This window comes from Lepus europaeus, chromosome X (assembly GCF_033115175.1).
Source record: "Lepus europaeus isolate LE1 chromosome X, mLepTim1.pri, whole genome shotgun sequence".
NCBI lineage: Eukaryota > Metazoa > Chordata > Mammalia > Lagomorpha > Leporidae > Lepus > Lepus europaeus.
The window spans coordinates 81,298,534-81,322,933 of NC_084850.1; the positions used below are offsets into that span (position 1 = coordinate 81,298,534).

The 24,400-nt window shown below is 36.1% G+C and overlaps 1 protein-coding gene across 2 annotated transcripts in view; it reads left to right on the top strand.

The window, feature by feature from the left end:
- ABCB7 (ATP binding cassette subfamily B member 7) overlaps nucleotides 1-23,073 on the top strand; it is a 112,670-nt gene extending 89,597 nt beyond the window's left edge. For both annotated transcript variants that reach the window (XM_062182878.1, XM_062182879.1), the window contains exons 5-16: nucleotides 21-153; nucleotides 1,023-1,291; nucleotides 2,000-2,088; nucleotides 2,181-2,268; nucleotides 3,739-3,913; nucleotides 4,944-5,101; nucleotides 5,657-5,820; nucleotides 5,981-6,110; nucleotides 13,783-13,954; nucleotides 15,394-15,497; nucleotides 18,077-18,184; nucleotides 22,774-23,073. In XM_062182878.1, coding sequence (XP_062038862.1) covers nucleotides 21-153; nucleotides 1,023-1,291; nucleotides 2,000-2,088; nucleotides 2,181-2,268; nucleotides 3,739-3,913; nucleotides 4,944-5,101; nucleotides 5,657-5,820; nucleotides 5,981-6,110; nucleotides 13,783-13,954; nucleotides 15,394-15,497; nucleotides 18,077-18,184; nucleotides 22,774-22,989 — 1,806 coding nt within the window. In that variant the 3' untranslated portion in view covers nucleotides 22,990-23,073. The remainder of the gene's footprint in view (nucleotides 1-20; nucleotides 154-1,022; nucleotides 1,292-1,999; nucleotides 2,089-2,180; nucleotides 2,269-3,738; nucleotides 3,914-4,943; nucleotides 5,102-5,656; nucleotides 5,821-5,980; nucleotides 6,111-13,782; nucleotides 13,955-15,393; nucleotides 15,498-18,076; nucleotides 18,185-22,773) is intronic.
- Nucleotides 23,074-24,400: the final 1,327 nt, after the last annotated feature.

Below are 24,400 nucleotides of genomic sequence, written 5' to 3' on the forward strand. Positions count from 1 at the left end.
TGATGTTTTTATATTTTTAGGCCATGAATATTGTTGTTCCCTTCATGTTTAAATATGCTGTAGACAGCCTCAACCAGATGTCGGGAAACATGCTGAACCTGAGTGATGCACCAAATACAGTTGCAACCATGGCAACAGCAGTTCTGATTGGCTGTATGTGTGATTCTTTAATCTGTCTACAGGTGTTGACTTTCTTCAGGAAGGTTTCATCATATTTGAGCAGATGATCTTTTAGCATTTTGGATGTTTATTATTTTATGTGAGATTTTTCTTTATGTGTTTTGTTTTCAGTTTCCTTATATGGTATACTTTCAAAAGATTCTATGTTAGTGTTAGTATTTTTCAAGTTCTAGAAAACAAAAATATGAAATAAGACATTAAATTCATAACATCCACTTCTAATAGGCTTTTTATAAGATATCTTTCCAGTAAAGCTGGTATTTTCTTGCTGATGTTAGCTGTTAAATAGAAAATAACTAAGTAACAATGTGTATAAATATTACTGCTTTATTAAAATATATCCAGTAGCCATGACATGAATCTATCATTACCAAAAAAAAAAACAGAATACTCTGTCCCAGTGCATTAGAAAGATCACTTTGTGAGACATGGGAGACATAAGTGGGACGTGCTTTTAGGCTGCACACTTGATTTTTCGAGACCTCAATTTTGTCACTTGTTTTGGGGAAATTGAATGAGATCAAAACCCTCAATAGATATTGTACATTAAACCACAATAAGGCCATGTGCTCTGTTATTTATTAAAAGTATTCTAACTGGAAAAAATCTTTCAATATCTGAAATCTAGGGAAAATAACACTGAAAGGGATTCATGGTGGTGAAAAGGTTAGTATTTATTAGGGTGGATGGTTTCTAGGTTGCTTTTAGTTAGTATTGTGTGACAGACATATTCATTCACTGAATTATTCATTGTACAAATATTTTCTGAGCCCTTGTCATTTTTAAATGCCTATGATTCTAATGTTTTGGTGCCCTGTATTTTCTTTTGAATATATTGTTAGATGGTGTATCAAGAGCTGGAGCTGCCCTTTTTAATGAAGTTCGAAATGCAGTATTTGGCAAGGTAGCCCAAAATTCAATCCGAAGAATAGCCAAAAATGTCTTTCTCCATCTTCACAACCTGGATCTGGGTTTCCACCTGAGCAGACAGACTGGAGCTTTATCCAAGGCTATTGACAGAGGGACAAGGGGTATCAGTTTTGTCCTAAGTGCTTTAGTATTTAATCTTCTTCCCATCATGTTCGAGATGACGCTTGTCAGTAGTGTTTTGGTAAGTAAAATATTTTTGTACAAGCTTTTTATAACATTCTCATTCATAGCAATTGAATATTTGAAGCTGTTAGGTTGTTATATGACCAAGGGTTTGAAATTTCCATGATGCCAGAAAGATTATACAGCATGGCTAATTCTTTTGCCACAAACTCCAATGGATGGTTCAAATTCTTTATCATTTTTTAAAGATTTATTTATTTATTTGAAAGGCAGAATTAGATCTTCCATCCATTCATCATGTTATTATAAAGAACCATTCAGTTCTACACATAGATCAATCACTAACCAGCATTTGCAAGATTTTTTTTTAGCAGAGATTTTTGTCTAGGGCATTGGACTGATATTCTCAAAATATCTAGGTATCTATTCATAGCATTTTAGGCAGTTTCATCTTTTGTAGTTAAAAGTATACATAGACACACACATGCCCCAGTATAATTCCTTTTCAAGTATATTATACTATTTTATTAGTAGTATTTGATAGTAATATAAGTGTGGCAAGTTTGACTTATTAATCAAGTAAGTTTTCCAGGGTGTTTGATTTTCTACCTTTTAATATACAACTTCTCACCATTATATTTAATAGTAAAAAATAATTTACTGATAATAAATTAATCTTTTGACTGAGATTTGCTGTTATATATTATAAACTGTTGAATAAGAACAATGACTGTTTCTCATTTCTTCTTTTGACTTCTTTGTCCAGTATTACAAATGTGGTGCCCAGTTTGCATTGGTAACCCTTGGAACACTCAGTGCATACACAGCATTCACAGTTGCAGTCACACGATGGAGGTAAGTTATTCCCCAGAGGCCGGTAAAGGTTCAGAAATCCGTTATGCTTTTATAACATACATTTCATGCCCGTGCAAATCTTTGTCTTACAGAACTAGATTTAGAATAGAAATGAACAAAGCGGATAATGATGCAGGTAACGCTGCTATAGACTCACTGCTGAATTATGAAACTGTGAAGGTAATATGTTTAATTATACTTGCCTCTGCCTTTCACACTGCGCTAAGATTTGTTCTGCCATTTAATTTAATAGGTGCTGTAAGTTACTGCTTAAGATTAGGGTAGGATTTCTAGGTGTGATGGTATAATACTGCTTTGTTGCTTTTCTTTTGTTTAAAAATTGTCCTTTCTTTCCTCCTTAGTTATTGTTTGGCAACATCACAATTCTACCTTCTAAATTAATTTATGAGTGATTATAAATATACAATTAGCATCTTTAAAAAAAATTTAAAGACTTTATTTATTTATTTATTTGAAAGTTACAGAAAGCAAGCAAGGAGAGACAGAGAGAGATCACAATAGCCGGGGCTGGGCCAGGATGAAGTCAGGAGCCAGGAGTTTCTTCCAGGTCTCCCACATAGGTGGTAGGGGCCCATCTTCAAGTGCTTTCTCAGGCACATTAACAGGGAGCTGGATCGGAAGTGGAGCAGTGGGGACTCAAACTGTCACCCAGATGGGATGCCAGCACTGCAAGTGGTGGCTTAACCTGCTACACCATAGCGCTGGCCCCCAAGAAAATATTTTTAATTTGAGAGGAGAGAGAAAGAGAAGCTTCTATTCACTCCCCAAATGCCTGTCATATCCAGGTCTGGACCAGGCTGAAGAGGGGAGCCAGGTATGCAATCTATGTCTCCCATGTGAGTGAAAGGGACCCAAATACTTGAGCCAACACTGCTGCCTCCCAGCATCTGCACTAGCAGATGGCTGGAGTCAGGATTCAGAGCCTGGTGTGGAAAACAGGTACTCCAATATGGGACACAGATATCTTAACCCCTAGTCCAAATGCCTATCCCCAATTAGTATATTTATTCATAATGAACATTAATCTAACCATGGCCTGTAAATTCTTGACTGTATTTTTCAGAGAGCTTAGCATATTGCTTTGTATTAATTGTTTCATTTATTCATTTTCCCATTTAACAAAATAATTACTGAATGCCTCTTGCGTGCAAACCACTATGCTAAGAACTGTGATGGAGGTGGGTAGTGGTAAAAAATGATTACTGTGTAATCTCTGCCCTCCCAGAATTTTATAATCCACTGAGAGAGTTAAAGTAAGTACGCAGGTGAGTAGACAAGAAGACATAATGCTGTGAGGGCTATTAGAAATGGCCATTCAGAGTCTCAGGATCAAGGGAAGGCTTTGTGAATGTAGTGTCACTGAAAGCTTTTTAAAATCTAGATTCCAGTTAGCTAAGCATCCAGCAGGTGTTTGTTGGATGAATTTTGTAATATTTTCAAATACAATCCATTTTGGAAAGCTAACAGAGTGCCATATAGTCCAATGTACTGAAAGTTAGTTCTTAAAATGGAGTCCAACAGTACAAAATTGTATCTATACATGAAGTCTGATTGAAAGTATACTAATCACTTAAGAGAACATATTTCAATTGTACTTGCCCATAGTTACTATTTTTATATATTTTGTAGTATTTTAATAATGAAAAATATGAAGCACAGAGATATGATGGATTTTTGAAGACATATGAGGCTGCTTCCTTGAAAAGTACCTCTACTCTGGCTATGCTGAACTTTGGTCAAAGTGCTATTTTCAGTGTCGGTTTAACAGCTATAATGGTGCTCGCCAGTCAGGGAATTGTGGCAGGTAATGGATCTGTGGTTCCTGCATTTATAGATCTTTTAACTTTTATAAATAAAAATTAAGGAAAATAATGTGTATATTAGTCTTAAGTGTAAAGGATGTTCTATAAAGTGCTTTTTGTAGTACTTTACTTTTTGTATCACAATGTGTTCTTTTGTTTGATAATTTTATTGGTTCCTTTTGTTTAACAGTAGTCCTCTCATTGATGGGAATTATTGTGGATGTATTTGTTTGTGTCTGTAACCTGATTGTTTTAGGAACAGCTTTCTTTTTAGCATCTGGTATTTCTAATTACTCTTGTAGACCTGGAAAGTAATGTAATTAATTTAGTGTTTAGTCCAAAGGACAAAAATGCAGACAATCTTTTATTTTTTAGAACTACCAGTAACTTTTTACTATATTAGTTTTTTTTAATTAAACTTTTATTTAATGAATATAAATTTCCAAAGTACAGCTTATGGGTTACAATGGCTTCCCCCTCCCAAAACTTCCCTCCCACCCACAACCCTCCCCTTTCCCGCTCCCTCTCCCCTTCCATTCACATCATGATTCATTTTCAATTCTCTTTATATACAGAAGATCAGTTTAGTATATATTAGGTAATGATTTCAACAGTTTGCCCCCATATAGTAACACATATTAGTTTTTTTTTAATTTATTTACAGACATTTCCTTTTGCTGTACTTTTTTATGTGTACTCTTTTTAAAAGAATTCTGTTTTGTAGTACAGAGAAACTATTCTTGGGGGAAAGAAGAGATTTTTAGCCTTCTACTTCTGTCCTCACTTAAACCATTCTTTTTGTATATATTAGAAATGGTATATATGTGGGCTTTTCCCATTGCACATAGTACATGCCAAGTTATCTGTATTATCTAAATCATGAGTTAGAAAGCTTTGAAATTAAATAGGCCTAGGAGTTGCTGATTATGTATATTTTGAGTCACATATGAACTTCTCTGTTGTAAACTGGAGAAGTTTATAGCATTCATCTAAAATATCTTTTTTTTCCCCTTCTACCAATTGCAAATTAAGGAACCCTTACCGTTGGAGATCTTGTAATGGTGAATGGACTGCTTTTTCAGCTTTCATTACCTCTTAACTTTCTGGGAACTGTGTATAGAGAAACTAGACAAGCACTCATAGATATGAACACCTTGTTTACTCTACTCAAGGTAGACACCCGAATTAAAGTAAGTAAACTATATGGTACCTTTTAAAAAGTATATGAGCAACATCCCATTAATAAGATTATTCTAGAGGACTATTCTTACATTACTATGTTAGTAAACCAATTACTTTCTAGTAAGAATTGGGGCTATCATGTATATTAAGGAATTAGAACTTTTTCGCTTCTCTATTTAAAAACCTTACAGTGTTAGCAGAGATTATACCTGGAACTTGAAGTTTATTGAATTCAGCTATTTGTACCTACACTGGATTTATTTTGCCAATAATGATGTCGAATGTATGATGGCTCTTCTCTCAGCTCCAGCCCTGTTTCTCTGCCCCATCCTCTACCTGGCCCAAGAAGAAGTTGCCTAAAAACCAAAACACTCAGGGTTTTTTAACATTAGCAAAAAACGTGTGTTTATGCTTGGAAGTGGTCTAAATCCACTTACAAACCTCCTCCTTCCCCCATTATGTTCTCTTTTTTCTCACTGTAAATTTAAAAATAGTGTGCATCAGCATATTCTAGGCAGTGTATAAAGTGGCATTTTTTTCTTCTTCTTCTCTTCCCTGCGTAGGACAAAGTGATGGCATCTCCCCTTCAGATCACACCACAGACAGCTACAGTGGCCTTTGATAATGTGCATTTTGAATACATTGAGGGGCAAAAAGTCCTTAGTGGAATGTCTTTTGAAGTCCCTGCTGGAAAGAAAGTGGCCATCGTAGGAGGTAGTGGGTCAGGGTGGGTAATTTAGTTATTTATAAACTTCTACATTATTGACTGAAGATTCCTAGTGTAATATTCTTTTTCTTTATCATGATAGCATGATTACCATGCTTTAAAACAGGGATGCCCTAATGCCAGTAGGAGCTAAATAACCTTTCCTCATCTCCATTTTCAGGAAAAGCACAATAGTACGGCTGTTGTTTCGCTTCTATGAGCCTCAAAAGGGTAACATTTACCTTGCTGGTCAAAATATTCAAGATGTGAGCCTGGAAAGCCTTCGGAGGGCAGTGGGAGTAGTGCCACAGGTATTTAAAAATAGAAAATAATTTTTGAAGATTTACTGGGGTGGTGAACCTATAACTAGAATAATTTGAATCCAACAAGTCAAACATATGCTAATGAAGTGGGTGGTTTTGGACCCTACAGGTGAAATTCTGTTGCCAACATCAATTTTTTAAATTTTTTATTTTGTTTAATGAATACAACTTCATGCATTTAATATATACAAATTTGGGAACATGGTGATTCTTACCCCCACCTCCCTCCCACCCATACTCTCACCTTTCTTCCTCCTCCCTCTTCCTTTCCCATTCTTTTTTCTAAAAGATTTATTTATTTATTTGAAAGTCAGAGTTACACAGAGAGAGGAGAGACAGAGAAAGAGAGTGGCCTTCCATCCGCTGGTTCACTCCCCAATTGGCCACAATGGCCAGAGCTGCACCGATCTGAAGCCAGGAGCCAAAAGCTTCCTCCAGGTCTCCCACGTGGGTGCAAGGGCCCAAGGACTTGGGCCATTTTCTGCTTTTCCAGGCCATAGCAGAGAACCAGATCAGAAGTGGAGCAGCCAGGTCTCGAACTGGCGCCCATGTGGGATGCTGTTGCTTCAGGTCAGGGCATTAACCCACTGAGCCACAGCATGCCCCCCCCCATTCTTATTTTTTACCAAGATCAATTTTCAGTTAATTTTATACTCTTAAGGTGACCCTTACACTAAGTAGAGAGTTCACCAAATAGTATAAAGAAAAATAAAAGAACAAAAACACAATAAAATCATTGTTCATTGACAATCAAGGCAAGACTGTTCAGTTATCACATCTTAAGGTTCAGTTTTGATCCTATAGATTACATTTTAAGTATTCTCTTAGTTACTACAGATCAGAGAGACCATATCATATTTGTTGTTTTGTGACTGGCTTATTTCACTAAGTTTCTAGTTGCATCCATTTTGTTGGAAATGACAAGATCTCATTTTTTACTACTGTGTAGTATTCCATAGTGCATATATACCATAATTTCTTTATCCAGTCTTCAGTTGATGAAAACCTGCATTGATTCCATATCTTAGCTCTTGTAAATTGAGCTGAAATGAACATGGGAGTACAGATCACACTTTGATTTTCTGATTTCATTTCCTTTGGATAAATTCCCAGAGTAGGATGTCTGGGTCATATGATAGGTCCAAATTCAGCTTTCTGAGATATCTCCATACTGTCTTCCACAGTGGCTGTACCAGTTTACATTCCCAGCAACAGTGGATTAGGGTACCCTTCTCCCCACGTCCTCATCAGCATTTATTGTTTGTTAATTTCTGTATGAGAGCAATTCTATTGAGGTTGAGGTTAAACCTCATTGTTGTTTTTATTTGTATTTCCTTGACAGCTGGCCATCCTGAGCATTTTTTCATGTGTCTATCAACCATTTGAATTTCTTCTTGAAAAAAACCTGTTCAGGTCCTTTGCCCAGTTCTTGACTAGGTTTGTAGTTGTTGAGTTTCTTGAGCCCTTTAGAGATTCTGGAAGTTAATCCTTTATCAGTTACAAATATTTACTCCAATTCTCTCAGTTGCCTCTTCACTTTGCTGAGTGTTTTCTTTTGCAGTGTGGAAGCTTCTTAGTTTGATATAATCCCACTTGGTAATTTTGGCTTTGATTGCCTGTGCTTCTGGAGTCTTTTCCAAGAAGTCTTTCCCTTTGCAAATGTCTTATAGGATTTCCCCAGTGTTCTCTAGTAATTTGATGGTATCAGGTCATAGATTTAGGTCTTTGATCCATTTTGAGTGGATTTTTGTGTAAGGTGTAAGGTAGGGGTCTTGTCTCATACTTCTGCATAGGGAGATCCAGTTTTCCCAGAACCATTTGTTGAGGAGACTTTCTTGTATCCAGGAGTTTATTTTAGCTCCTTTGTCAAAGATAAGTTGGTTGTAGATGCGTGGATTAATTTCTGAAGTTTTTATTCTGCTCCACCGATCTACAAGTCTGTATTTGTACCAGTACCAGGCTGTTTTGATTATAACTGCCCTATAGTATGTCTTGAGGTCTGGTATTGTGATGCCTCCAGCTTTGTTTTATTGTTTAAGATTGCTTTAGCTATTCAGGATCTCTTGTGTTTCCATATGAATTTTAGCATCATTTTTCTAGATCTGAAAAGAATGTTGTTTGTTTTTTGATTGGGATTGCATTGAATCTCTAAATTGCTTTCAGTAGTATGGACATTTTGATGATGTTAATTCTTCCAATCCATAAATATGGAAAATTTTTCTATTTTTTAAAGTCTTCTTCTATTTCTTTCTTTAATGTTTTGTAATTTTCATCATAGAAATCTTTGACATCCTTGATGAAATTTATTCCAAAGTATTTAAATTTTTTGTAGCTATTGTGAATAGTATTGTTCATAGAAGTTCTCTCTCAGCTGTGGCACTGTCTGTATATTCAAAGGGTATTGATTTTTGTGTGTTGATTTGTATCTGCCACTTTACCAAACTCTTTTATGGGTTCCAATAGTCTCCTCTTGGAATCTTTTGGGTTGCCCATATATAGAATCATGTCATCAACAGATAGAGATAGTTTCACTTCTTGCTTCCATATTTGTATCCCTGTGATTTCCTTTTCTTGCCTGATAGCTCTGGCTAAAACTTCCAGGACTATATTAAATAGCAGCGGTGAGAGTGGGCATCCTTGTCTGAGTCCAGATCTTAATGGGAATGCCTCCAATTTTTCCCCATTCAGTAGGATGTTGGCTGTGGGTTTGTTATAAATTGGTTTGATTATGTTGAAGAATGTTCCTTCTATACCAGGTTTGCTTAAGGTTTTCATAATAAAAGTGTATTGAATTTTTGTCAAAAGCTTTCTCTGCATCTGTGGAGATAATCATGTGGTTTTTGGTCTTCATTTTGTTAATGTGGTTTATCACATTTATTGATTTTTGGGATGTTGAAAAAAAAGAGATTTATTTATTTGGAAGGCAGAGTTACAGAGAGACAGAGGCAGAGAGAGAGAGGTCTTCTATCTGCCAGTTCACTCCTCAAATGGCTGCAACAGCTGGAGCTGAGCTGATCTGAAGCCAGGAACCAGGAGCTTCTTCAGGTTATCCTACACAGTACAGGGACCCAAGGACTTGGTCCATCTTCCACTGCTTTCCCAGGCCATAGCAGAGGGCTGGATCTGAAATGGAGCAGCCAGGACTTGAACCAGCGCCCATATAGAATGCCAGCACTGCATTCAGTGGCTTTGCCTGCTATGCCACAGTGCTGGCTTCCAGACCTGGATTCTAGCCCTAATTGCTTTGTGCACTTGGGCCTCACTTTCCTCACTGGTAAATTAAGGATACCATTTATCTTATAGAATAGGATTATTATTATATATTAGAGATAAAAGCATCAAGTACAATATCCTTCAATAATAATTATTCAGTGAATGAAAAGTTTTATAATTTTGAGTAGTTTTTTTTTTTTTTTTTTTTTTGACAGGCAGAGTGGACAGTGAGAGAGAGAGAGACAGAGAGAAAGGTCTTCCTTTTGCCGTTGGTTCACACTCCAATGGCCGCCGCGGTAGCGCGCTGCGGCCGGCGCACCGCGCTGTTCCGATGGCAGGAGCCAGGTGCTTCTCCTGGTCTCCCATGGGGTGCAGAGCCCAAACACTTGGGCTATCCTCCTCTGCACTCCCTGGCCACAGCAGAGAGCTGGCCTGGAAGAGGGGCAACCGGGACAGGATCGGTGCCCCGACCGGGACTAGAACCCGGTGTGCCGGCGCCGCAAGGCGGAGGATTAGCCTGTTGAGCCACGGCGCCGGCAATTTTGAGTAGTTTTTGATATAGTGAATTTAATAACAATTACAAAATAGTTTGTATGCCTTGTTCACTATTGTACTTTTAGTTCAAAGCACAGTGTCTGGCCTATAGTAAACATTTCATAAATACTTCCTGAGCTACATTGGGAACAGGAGGAGGGGCTAGAGATAAGTGCTGAGTAAGGATCTGAGAAGACAAGAAGTAGGTAGCTTTATGGGTTGTAAGTTTTTCTTATGTTGAAAGCTTATCCAGTGACCTGAGAAGTAGTTACAGCTAATGTTTCTTTTTCTTTCTTTTTTTTTTTTTTTGACAGGCAGAGTGGACAGTGAGAGAGAGAGACAGAGAGAAAGGTCTTCCTTTTCCATTGGTTCACCCCCCAGTGGCCGCTGTAGCCCGTGTGCTGCAGCCAGCGCACCGCACTTATCCAAAGCCAGGAGCCAGGTGCTTCTCCTGGTCTCCCATGCGAGTGCAGGGCCCAAGCACTTGGGCCATCCTCCACTGCACTCCCGGGCCACAGCAGAGAGCTGGCCTGGAAGAGGGGCAACCGGGACAGAATCCGGCGCCCCGACCGGTACTAGGACTCAGTGTGCCAGCAACGCAGGCAGAGGATTAGCCTATTGAGCCACAGCGCCGGCCACAGCTAATGTTTCTTATAAGTTAATTCCTGGAACTAGAATCAAATATCTTGGAGAATAGATCAAAATATGGGGGAAGTGGTGGCGAGGAACTGTGAGAAGATGATTGGCCAGGAACATGTAGCTTGTAAATGGCCCCCAACTGATTTAACACATGGCGTGCTTCTCTGTCCTCTCTTTTACTGAGAATCCCAAATGTTACTGAGCATGAGTCCCCTAGAGAGATTATTAAAATACCAGTTGTCTTTCACACACCTCAGTTCTGATTTTAGAGGGCAGTATGGAGCCCAGAAACCTGCATTTTTTTTAATGTTTCCTAGGTGATTCATAGATTACACATTGAGAAACATTGGCATTAACTATATGTCTAGTGAATTATATTCTGGGTTGTCACTACTTAGGACTTAGTGTGCTTGCAACTATATTCTTGCTGTTCTCCTAGGCTATGTACAAATTACCCTTAACTTTTTGAAAAAAAAATATTCACAAAGTAAAACTATATATTGGCAGTGAACAAAAGGAAAAAGTCTCACCCTCATTGAAGCCTGTAGCAATTTAAATTAAATCAACACCAGTATATTATTCTTCACCTATCAGATTTGGCAAGGATTTTGAAATCCATAATGCCCACATTGGGCAAGGCTGTGTAAAATAGATGGTCTGTTGTTTTGCTGATAGAAGTATATAGCTTTCCTAACAAGGAAATTGGCAATATGTGTCTAGTGCCTGAAAAACGATTCATATTCCTTATTCCAATAATTCTGCTTCTAGAAAATTTTAGTGGGGAAATAACCAGAGATGTAAACAAGTCTTTATGCACAAAGATGTTCATTAGAGCATCATTTATAATAGCAAAAGTTGGAAACAATATAAATGTCCAGGTATAGATGGTTAAATTATCATTGTAGGATCAAATGTCATATGGCCAGTTATAAATAGTGTGTTTTTTAAAGAAAATCACATGTCTAGAAAAATAGATATATACAAAGTCTGTTACAAAAAAGATGCCGATCAAAATATAATATCCACATTTGATAATATTAATAAATATATGTAAGTAGAGAAACAAGGAGAAATATGTCAAAATATCTACAGTAGTTATTTCCAGATGATGGGATTATGGGTTAATTGTTTTTTTATTTATAAATTTTATTATATGCATTTAAGGTGTAAAGCATATTATGGAATACATATAGACAATGAAATGGTTACTATAGTGAAGCAAATTACTACATCCCACAAATAACCATAACTATATATAGTTACCCATTATTTTTATCTGTGGCAAGAACTGCTAAAATCTATCCATTTAGCAAAAATTCTGGGTTGAAAATCCCATATTTTATTTTACTTTTGATATTTTCAAACTTCTCAGTTAGCATCTGTTTGTTAACTTTTTCTGAACACAGAATATTTTAAAATAGTTTCTATTTATAAAACTTTGCACTTTTAAAGTTTATCATTTCAATATGAGAAATTTTATATTAATAGTAGATATATAGGGCCGGCGCCGCGGCTCACTAGGCTAATCTTCCACCTGCGGCTCTGGCACCCCGGGTTCTAGTCCCGGTTGGGGCACCGGATTCTGTCCCGGTTGCTCCTCTTCCAGTCCAGTTCTCTGCTGTGGCCCAGGAAGGCAGTGGAGGATGGCCCAGGTGCTTGGGCCCTGCACCTGCATGGGAGACCAGGAGAAGCATCTGGCTCCTGGCTTTGGATCAGCGCTGCGCCGGCCATGGTGGCCATTTTGGGGGTAAACCAGCGGAAGGAAGACCTTTCTCTCTCTCTCTGTCTCTGTCTCTCTGTCTCTCTCTCTCACTCTCACTGTCTAACTCTGCCTGTCCAAAAAAAAATAGTAGCTATATAAGTGATTAAAATATTTGGAGTTACTGAAATTCTGGGTCTGATTATGTTGTTAAAGACAATTTTAATTTGTTGTTTCTGTTAATGGGAACAAATAGAGTAATTTTATTTCACTGTGCTATTGCTTTCTAACCATAAAGAGACTAAGAGAACAATAGGAGGTGAATGTTCACTTTAAGTAAGTTTGTTTTGGTGTGCTATCAGATGGATGCTTGTAGTAACTTGGGGGGGGGGGTTGTTTCTATACCATACATATACTATACTATATATAATTGAATCAGTGGTGAATTAGCTTAATCTTAGAGAATAACTATATATGTGTGTGTGTGTGTAAGTTCTCTGTCCTCTGTGGTTTTTTTTTTAAAGATTTATTTTATTTATTTGAAAGGCAGAGTTACAGAGAGAAGTAGAGAGAGAAAGAAGTCTTCCATCTGCTGGTTCACTCCCCAAATGGCCACAATGGCTGGAGCTGAGCTGAACCAAAGCCAGGAGCTTCTTCCAGGTGTCCCATGTGGGTACAGGGGCCAAAGGGCTTGTTCCATCCTCTGCTGCTTTCCCAGGCCATAGCAGAGAGCTGGATCGGAAGTGGAGCAGCCGAGACTTGAACTGGCGCCCATGTGGGATTCCAGCACTGCAGCCCAGGGCTTTAACCTGCTGCACCACAGCGCTGGGCCCTGTCCTCTGTGTTTTAAGTCCAATGTTAAAGCTTCTTAGACACATAGGAAAACATATTCAACCTCATTAGTAATTACAGAAATGCTAGTTTATACAAAAGACATATCCTACCCCCCTATAAAAATGGTACCATCTAAAAATTGCTAATTTCCAGGGTTGCTAAGGATATGGGCAACTGGCACTCTCATGTCCTATTGGTTGCCAGTAGAGTGTTTTCAGAAGATGTATATTTACCTTTTAATCCATCAAGCTACTTTTAAAAATTCTTCTTACAGAAATACTGTCACAGGCACACTAAGTCATAGGATTTTATTTTAATATTGCAGTATCAAAAATTAGGAAATCACCATAATATCCATCAATAAGGGGATGAATAATAAATTGCAGCATATCCATAGTACAGCATATACAACTGTTAGAAACAATGAGGTAGATTTCTGTTACTGATGTAGACAATCTCTAGGATATGTTAAATGAAAAAAATCAATAAACAAAATAATTGTGTAGAATGAGTCCACTTATGTGGAGAACAATAGCAAATATTTATATAATACATTGAAAAGGTCTGGAATGATGCACAGCTAATTGTTCATGATGATTATCTGGGAAGGAAAATGGGATTGCAGGGGTGGGAGTGATGAAAAGACTGTTGTGTCTCATTCTTTATGCCTTTATATCTTTACTATTGTTTGAATTTTTATAATAAATATTATGTATGTATTTATCTACAAATCTGTTTCAGGATGCTGTCCTCTTCCATAATACTATTTACTACAACCTCTTATATGGAAACATTAGTGCTTCACCTGAGGAAGTGTATGCAGTGGCAAAATTAGCTGGACTCCATGAAGCAATTCTTCGAATGCCACATGGATACAATACCCAAGTAGGGGAACGAGGACTCAAGCTTTCAGGTAATCAGAGACTTTAGACCTGTCCCTTACTCATGTACTCCCTTCAAACTCTGAATTTGTCAGAGCCATCTTCTAGGAAATGTAAAGACAGAGGTCAATTCTAGTGCTCATCCAGTCACATTTGATGGGGTTCTCAATCTCCTGCCTGTCACTGTAAACAATCAGCATCCTAAAAGTAAGTATTCTCAAGTTGTGTAAGTTGTTCCCCCCACTTGTAGTGGCAAACACTATAGGTACTTAATATTAAGTAAAATGTAGGTAGATACTCAAATGAATGAGGATAATAGCTTATTGTCCATGATCATCAGGAAAGCCAAGATTGTTATTCACCTAGTAGTACTGGAAAAGAGAAGTAATTTAATAGTGAATAGTATATCTTTCATTTTAATATCCTGTATCATCAGAGGATGTTTTTGATATTTTTGACCTTCTTATACTTATCCTGTTAACTGATATATTTTCCTTACAGCCAACTTCATTTTTCATGTGCTTGTTAACTCAATGGTCAGGGAAACTTGGCAACTTGTACATTTCTATTTAAATGTTTAATTATGATATTGCTAGGTTTAAGAATAAATTACTCTAAAATGACCCTGAATATTTTTGAATGTTCCGTAAAAATGTTTCTTTGCCCCAGGTTATTTTAATTCAAAAGTATAATGATAGCTAAAGCTTGAAAGGATGTATTTCCTAAATATTTATTCCTATATTTAAGGATAAATGTTTTGAAAGGAAGAACATTGGGCTGGGAGTCAGTCAGGTCTAGTTTAGATGCTGCTGAAACTTGTTCTGTGACCTTGAGCAAATCCCTAAACCCTTTTGGACCTTTGTTTCCTTTCGGTTTTAACACTTCAATATGCTATAGATTTATAAAAAATAACTAAAAGGAAGTAAGAGATATTTAGTATATAACCTTAACTTTGAAGAGTGCTGTGAAAATAATAGCTTTCTGTCAAAAATCTTCCTTGATAATACTGGCTGAATGGTTCTTTTCTATGATACAAGATAAATTTAGGTATTCAGATTACATCTTCAAGTTTCCAGTTTGGATTTGTTTTTGGTTTTGTCAACTCTCTAATACCAAATTTTTTCTATCTGAGATTGCTGAGGTTCATTGAGAAGTATCTGTAATATAAAGTAACATATATAATGAGCATATATATGGTGCAAAGAATAATTGTGGAATCAATCTTTTTATCATTCTTTTTGCCTCCCACGAAGTGAGATTTCAGCGTTAACATTTATGTTTCAGGGAATATTGTTTGTCAGAGGATATCATATATGAACTTAGACTCTACAACTCAGTAAAATGAACAGTGATCAGTAGTTTAGGTAAATGTTGGAAGTATTACTTGGTGGTTATAATCAATGGAAATACTAGAAACATAAAGTATGTCTGTGCCACTGTGCTTCCCTAAACTAAAATTTTTCTTTACCAGGAGGAGAAAAACAAAGAGTAGCAATTGCAAGAGCCATTTTAAAGGACCCCCCAGTCATTCTCTATGATGAAGCTACTTCATCATTAGATTCAATTACTGAAGAGGTAAATAATGATGAAAATAGGAAACTCTTAAATGTTTACCTTTTCTCCTTGGAAGTTGCCATTAAATGGGTATATTATTTTGTATTTCGAATGAACTTTAGTGAGAGGTGCCACAGAACATGTTTAGTAGTCCCTTTCCCCCATCTAGCAAATGCTTGATGGTAAGAATCCCAGGTTGCACTGAACTCAATATCATAGTGTTAAGTCTATTTGTAAATGTCTCCTCTGAAACTGTGTGACACTATACTTTTGTGGTGTAATCCTTGGGTCTTGCAAAGCTGTAAGAATTGCCTAATATGCTGACAAAAGAAGAGATTCTTTAGTGTCTGTCCTACTGCCACTTAACATTTAAACAAGTCATACAGGTGATTGTGACACTTGTGACAGTGTACACCATAAAGCCCTTCATTTATGAAGTGACTCACTGAGGTGCAAGTCAGGCACACATAACCTGCAATGCTGTTGTCAGTTTGTGTTCATTTCACAGAAGGTGTTGTGAAACATCAACATATTGTGGCACTGGTATTGACACTACCCTAGAAGCTACATTAGATTTCAAAACATCTTTCCATTACATACAAAAGTCTCAACAGCAATGATAATTTCATGACTGAATCCCCTTAATCTGGAACCAAAGGTGACAGATGTTGTTTGTCAGTTGCCTCCATTCATCCACCTTCAGATTTAGTATGTAGTATAAACCAAGTGTTGAAGGATAGGCCTAATTTTGGCTGTAATTTACAGGCTGTATGAAATAATATTAGCATGTAGAGCTAAGTTTCATGATGCATTATTTGATCAGCATCATAATACACTTTAATTTCAAAGTATATTGGCTAGCAAGGGGATTTGTTAGATATAAAGTGAGCCTTAGGAACCTGATTACAAGAACTGTAAACCTAAAAATGTGAATACAAATTAAAAGTTGTACTAACATTCATTATTTGAATCCCATAGCTTTATTGTGTCAGGGAGCATAAACAATTAAGTGCTAACGGAGAACGCCCAAAAGGAAGGAACTGTCAGAAGATTGGTAAATTGTAATGAGCCTTTTTAAAAATTCTAGGGTGCTCAGTAAGATGTCAGAGTTAAAGTTTTTGAGAATAAGGAAAAGAATCCCCATAAATACCACAGTTTTTCTGAGGGTTGGCCCTGTACTTGATTATCATTCTGCCATAATAAAATATAAGATCTTCTTTTCTTGCATAAGCATTTGGTCTTGCTAATTCTATACCTTTAATAACTAAAATGTTTATAAACATCTGTAGGAAGCCTTTGAATATCTCCCCATTCCCCATACTGTTTCCATGCAGCTACTTAGAACCAGATTCCCAAGCATAGCCACTGTATCCAACTCATAAATTGTAGGAGAGGTCTTCACAAAGTTCATAGAAAATGTGTGTGAAAAAACTATGCATGAATTTCAAAATTTTTACACCAAGATAAACTTATTCCATTATTCTGTGCACTTTTTAAATTACCCTTACACTTTATAGGCAATAAACAAAAATGTATTTTCCAGAATGAATTAAGAAGTTGGAATGCTTTTGAAAATAAGATTTCCTCAAGTTAAAAATAAGAGTTGTCTTTGTCTTTCTTTCTATCATCTAAGTTTGAACTAAGAAAAAGCAAATGTTCCTGTGTCCTTCCAGTCTCCCTATCTTTGGATTTTTTAAAAAAAAATTTATATAGCATTTGGTTATCCTTTTTTAAGCAAAATAGAAGGCTAAGTTTATTATTTTTAATAATATTTCACTATTTTTAAAGATGTATTTATTTACTTGAAAGGTAGAGTGACAGAGAGCAAGTGAGAGAACGGATTCACTTCTCCAAATGACTGCAATAGCCAGGTCTGGGACAATCCAAAACTGTAAGCTTGGAACTCTATCCGGGTCTCCCATGTCGGTGCAGGGGCCCAAGTACTTGGGCCATTGTCCACTGCTTTCTCAGGCACATTAACAGGGAGATGGTTCAGAAACAGAGCAGCCAGGACTCTTACACTCTGATATGGGATGCTGGTGTCACAGCAGCAGTTCAACCTGCTGCGCCATAACACCAGTCCCATATTTCACAATTTTTTAAAGTTTTTAATTAAAAAAATTATCACATAAAAATTGTACACATTTGTGGTACTATGGGCTGTTTTAATATAGGTATATATTTAATGATTTGGTGTTATTTTAAATTTCTCTGCATCCTATTACTTAAGTCTCTCCTCATTTTAGTTTTATTCTCAATGATAAATATGTCTGCCTGTGCTCCTGATACCACTGGAGTTGTTTATTTTTTAAGTATAGAAAATATCCACCTTCTCCCAGACTTTGTAATTTAGCACAATGTTGCCTATCAAATTGATAATTTTTTTCCGTGAGTAAGTGCCTTCTCTTTTTGCTTAATAGTCTCATCTTTTTTAAAAATAATTATTAGATTAGGTCAAATATTTGGAACTGATATAAAGTTTATACAATAAAAAATTGTTATTTTTATATGTTCCTATAGGAAATATGTGATTATTTTAATGTATATTTACCTGATGGATATGTCTTTTTTTTTTCTTACTCTTCTTGTCAAACTTGTAGGCTATTCTTAGGGCCATGAGGGATGTGGTCAAACACAGAACTTCTATTTTCATTGCACATAGATTGTCAACAGTGGTTGATGCAGATGAAATCATTGTCTTGAATCAGGTAAGAGATTACAGTTTAGGATTTAAAGAACATTGACAATTGCTATAGATACAGGATACTTTACTATTGTTTCTACTATATAGAATTTGCATTCAGACTGAGTCCTGGTAGGATTCTGATTTTAGTCTTTTTGATAGGAAATATGCATGTTACTTCCAAGAAGGAATAAACTGTATTAACTCACTTTCTATTGAAGTGTTTAAAGCAAAACTTTGGTTTTCAAGCATGTATAATAAAACAATTTTTCCACACTTATTTATGCTCTGGACAGAATCTTTGCTCAGTATTTTTGCTTTATTATGTATTTTCATTTTTCTAATTTTGCACATACCCTGATATACAAAAGAAAATTACCATAAAGTGGTCATTTGCAAGCACAGCCATTTTTAATTTCTGTTTTACTCTATGTGGAAAGTAAGAAAAAAAGACAGCTTGCTTTATCTCTTCTGAGGGAATTACTATACAAGTGTACTATCTAAATGTTTGGAACAAATCAGAGGTCCACTATTGTGACTGGTAGATTTGAAAATTGTAATAATTTTCCTTTTCTCCTTTCAGCAAGGACCTCTTCTCCCAACCCCTAGTACTTGATTATTTCTGACATTGTTCTGTTTTCCACCTCGCATTCAGCCTTTTCTGTGATTATTTTTCCTTTCTAATAAATGCTTCTTCAGTTGTTTATCATTTTGAAAGCCTGTATACTGAGAATTCAGAGAAAAGATGCATTCGCATGTGCTTTCTATATATTGAGTTATGGAGAGAGACTTTTTCACCATACTAAAAATCATTATATGCTGTTCAGGGCTGTGATATATATGCTGTTTCCTTTATAAGTCACTTGTACACTTGTGACCCTAGGCCTTTCTAGGCTATGTTCATAAATGTTTATATTCATTAGAAAATAAACAGATTTTACCAGTATGATTGTACCAGAATATAAATGGAACATCTTACAGATATACCTTATTACATTGTTGGTGTTCAGGAATCTGAAATAAAATCTATTTTGTGCTTTTTACTAAGCTTTCCAGTTCTATACAGTCATGCATTTGGAAAAGCAGGCATGTGCTTACCTGCCTTATGTCATGGGGCTCAGAGTATCTGTACAGTTATATCATATATATCACATATAATGTTGCCGCATGGGTTCTGTATTATCAGTGGAACTAACTTATTAATGATCATAGCACCTGTGCCTAAAATCTTTATGTCAATAATTTGATGATGGTAAAGTTGTCTGATTATGAAGATATCAGATTTCCATTGTGTAGTAAGCTAATATGACCTTGTTCAGACTGGTTGTCACCTCATGTGTTCTGTCAGAAATACCATGTTATCGATAAGATGACATACCTAGCAGTTGTCTAGTTAAACATGGAAGATTGGACATACCTGTTTATCTTTTCTCCCCCAACCATATTAAAATGAAAGTGAAGAGGTAAAATATTGGTAATAAATATAAATTCACAAGGACAAAGATATAGGAAAGGCAATAATAATGGACAGGAGATAATCAACAAGTTTGGGGAAGATGGTCAGTAGATAAAAATGTTTAGAAGAGCTGAAAAAAGATGAACACTATGTGCCAAAAGAGAGAGGAATCAGTAAAAAGCAAGTTGATACATGCTATAATCTCCTGAAAAGGCTCCAGAATTGGAGGTACCAGATATGAAGGAAAGTTGGGGGTAAATATGAGGCTAAAAATTAGAGAACTAAGTGCAAGTTTACATAAGAAATAGAGTTCCTGGGACCCTTTCTCACCCCTGGAACCCATTCCCAACCTTAGCAAGAGGCTGGACACTGACTTACCAGGTAATTGGAGTCAGCTTTAGCCACAAAGAAACCACCAAACACTTTAATAAAATCAGGAGAAGTTAACTGGAAATCAGAACATGCCAAAGGATGGGACCACAAACTCTCTTGTCCCATTGGTTCCAAGAACTTTGCCAACCAGTTGTTTATTTCTGCCATCACCACTCCTTCTTTCATCAGCATACAATTGGAGGATTCTTCTCTGGAGAAACAAATAACAGTCTCAGAAAGAAGGATATTTTTTATTTGGGGACCCCAATAAAATGACCAGGTGGCCATATGGTGATCCCACAGTGAGGTCCACTGGTTGGGAAGGCCATTCCCATGCTCACAGAATTCCCAGTCAGCCTTTAATGCCCCATTTTTAAATGTTAGTGGTAATGGAAGAAGACCTCCAAAACAAACAGGGAGGAATAAAGAAACTGAGAAAATGTGGATAGTGCAAAGGGCATAAGAAAACTTTTAAAATATAATTACTATTCTCAAAGGTCATGAAAAATATAGCATTTCTAAAATATGGACAGATACTATTAAGAAAAAAGTAAAGGAACCTTTTATGGCATGATTTCTGAGATGTATTGTTAAAAAAGCAAGATGCAAAAGAGTGTATCAGATGCTACTTTTTATAAGAAGGATGAAGAGTAGGGAATATATTTGTAAAAACACACTCAAGAAGAATAAACCAGAAATAAAAGAAACTAAACCTGCAGGGGGTTAGAAGAGATCAGGAAGAGAATGAGGCTTTTCAGAGTATGCTATTTTATGTTGCTTTTACCTTTCAGCCTTATTAGTATTTTTAAATATTTTTAAAAATAAAATTAACAAAATAAGACAAGAATAAAAATTTAATACAAACAGAAAGAAGCAAAACTAACTGTATCAAATTGATAACCACACAGAAGACAAATAAAATTAATCCTTGTAACTTTTGAATACATCACTCTGATTATGTGCCTTTGGTAGAATATATCTTTTTTTTTAAAGATTTATTTTATTTATTTGAAAGAGTTACAGGGAGAGGTAGAGACAGAGAGAGGTCTTCCATCCGCTGGTTCACTCCCCAGATGGTCGCAACGGCCACAGCTGTGCCAATCTGAAGCCAGGAGCTTCTTCTGGGTCTCTAACGTGGGTGCAGGGGCCCAAGGACTTGGGCCATCTTATACTGCTTTCCCAGACCTTAGCAGAGAGCTGAATTGGAAGAGGAGCAGCTAGGACTACAACTGGCACCCATATGGGATGCCAGCGCTTCAGGCCAGGGCTTTAACCCGCTGCGCCACAGTGCCGACCCTGGTAGAATATATCTTAATAACCAAAATAACTCCAAAGTAAATTTAAGGTTAATAAGTTAGTTGTTGGTATTAGTATGGAGGTAATCATTCCAAAACTGTTTTATAATATATTTTAAGACTGAGCATCTGAGTAATATATTGATGTTCTTGGGAAGCAGAGGTCTCACTTGGGAGAAGAAAGATACAAATATGGAATGGGTAAAGCGGAAGAACCTCATGATGATATATTAGAACTGAATTATCAGTATAAATTCATAATTTTAAAGAAACGATCTATTCACTGAAAAGCCCATGAAAACACACTAGCAATGAGTATACCTGACATCCAGATCTTAGGCACTAAATATTTTTTTTCCTCACTAAAAGAAACCAAGACTCCTTGGAGAAATAGCTGATTCCAGTTCTGGGGCTGGGAGACCAAAGTATGCATGTCACAAAGACACAAGAGCTATTTTGAACGGGCTCCCACTGGCCAAAAGGAGAAGCATCAAAAGGAATGGTGACACTAATGAACTATAATATAGTGAATTAAACAATAATCTGTGCCTCCATAATGATACTTTAAACAAAAACATGTAAAACTTAAAGATTGCCGACTAACATGTAGGAAGAAGATAAACTTAGAAAATCACATTTTGCAACCACCATTGTAATAATTGATTCAGGTAATAGATGGAGACTTAGCATGTTCTATACAATCCCATATTCCCATTACCCCATTCTTCACTCTTTACATAATGAGGTAAACGCTGCACTGAAATTTATGATATGACTGATGTTAGCAAAGGTACCTTTAAAATAGTGTTTTTACATAAATAAAGGTATATAAATGTAAATACAGTACTCAGACATGGGCACCAACAAATTTCAGTTATTTTGCTTGAAGGTGTATTTGTAACAGTTAAAGTGACAAAATTCCTTTTGTCTCCCAGCATGTTTAACTGTAGCTGTCAAGAGACAAATTAATTGTAGATCAGAGTTTGGAATCTATACCAGATCTATGCAATGTTAAGTTTAATAGCAGTTGTTAACAAAAATAGCTACTGGAAGAGGCAAACTTTTCATTTTCATGAAATCTTTTTTATTTAAGTATACATAAGGATTTCAGAATATTATTTTTAAATCCCTGTATAAATAACAGTGCTTTTGACTTGAATATTTGCTGATTACAGACAGCACTTCTTATGTTTTTACCCTTCCCTTTCTGCCTTTCAAAATGAAAAATAACACATTAAAATTGTATTTCCTTTAAGTAAAATGGTTTTTACAGTATGAAGAATTTCATAGCTTTCTGTTTGTTCACTGGGCCTGGATAACTCAACAGTGAAGCAAGCATTTTTCCCACTTACACTATGGGTGAGGAATTGGATGAGGTATTTTAATGAATGCAAATCCTTTAAAATCCTTAGTTAGAAATGGTTATGTATTTTCAGTTATTGTGCTAGTTAAATGACCTTTCCCTGTGTTTCTTTTGTGTTTGGCTTTTAGGGTAAGGTAGCTGAACGTGGTACCCACCATGGTTTGCTTGCTAACCCAGGCAGTATCTATTCAGAAATGTGGCACACACAGAGCAACCGTGTGCAGAACCATGATAACCCCAAATGGGATGCAAAGAAAGAAAATATGTCCAAGGAGGAGGAAAGGAAGAAACTACAAGAAGAAATTGTCAACAGTGTGAAAGGCTGTGGAAACTGTTCCTGCTAAGTCACATGAGACATTTTCTGGTTTTGTTTTGGACTACTCATTTGCACTGAAACAGAATTGTTTTATTAAAAGCAAAGTCATACATTCCCATTTCCTATACTCCTTCTTTTATGTAAGACTGATCTAAAGGGGAATTTGAATTTTACATCTTTCACAGTCTAATTAAGTGTGCTATCTGTATTTATCCCCAAGTTATCTTCTTATTGCCCTGGTTTTGTTCAGCGTATAAGTTGTGGTTACTGTTTGTTTATCTACCCTATTACCCTTTATGAGACCTCACATCCATTTGATATCCATAATCATATGAATCAGATATGGTTTCTTTATTTGTGTAGCTTTTTTAAAACTGATTCTGACAATTTAGAGGGCAAGAGGCTGTTTCTTAAAGAAAAACAGGACACTACAGCTTCCTTGTTTCCCCTCCCTCCCTCCTCCAGTTGAAATACTTCATTGATATGAAAATGATATGATAAGCACATTTAAACATTTTGTCAAAAGTGGACATATGTTTATAGCTATGATCCCTTCCTTGGTAGATACCTTTACTTACAGTTTTTGAAGTATTTACTGCTATGTATTTTTTGGAGGAAAACCCATAATTCTCTTGTTGATGTGTAGAAAACTCCTCATCATTAACAGGTACTATAAATATCATCTAGTGATTGAAATTGAATTTTTCCATCAAAATGAGGCATTGCTTTTGTTCCTGACCAAAAGTTGTCCATTTTTCTGTAAAACCTTCTAAACTATGATATAATTTGAGAATTGCTATACTGGGAGTGAACTAAAAAGCTTAGGAAGTTAATGGCCTTTTCTATTTCCATCTTAAAAGCACTGCTTTTGCTCTCTGAAATTGTACAAAGAAACAAGTAAACAGAATGTGTGTGTCCATGTTCATGCTCACACATGTGTAGAAATTAATGTCCATTTCAAAAATATCAAAGACCTTTTGGTAAATAGGAGAGGGTAAAATATATATCTATACTCTGTAGATGGGAAGGACTCTAATCTGCTTTGACACTTCTGGATTGCTTGACTTCAAGAATTTCCCTTTTTTTCAGTCATTTAATGAGTTCCTTGAAGCCTGATGTAACCAGAAGGAGCCCAGGCAATATATTCATGTTTTACTTGGGGGAGAAAAACACATACACACACACACACAGAGAGAGAGAAAAAATTTATCTCATAGAAATGATCATTAAACTGTGGGTATATGTTCACTTAGAAAGTTCTCTCTTTACTGATGTGAATTTGTTTTGTAGTAATCAGTTTGAGAAATTTGGATATCTCATGAATGGTCACATAATCATTTATAATAAGGTTTTATTTCTCAAAAAGGGGCCTATAGTACTTGGTTTATGGTTTTAATGAATTTTCAATAGTAATTTGGTATAGGAAAGATTAATATTTT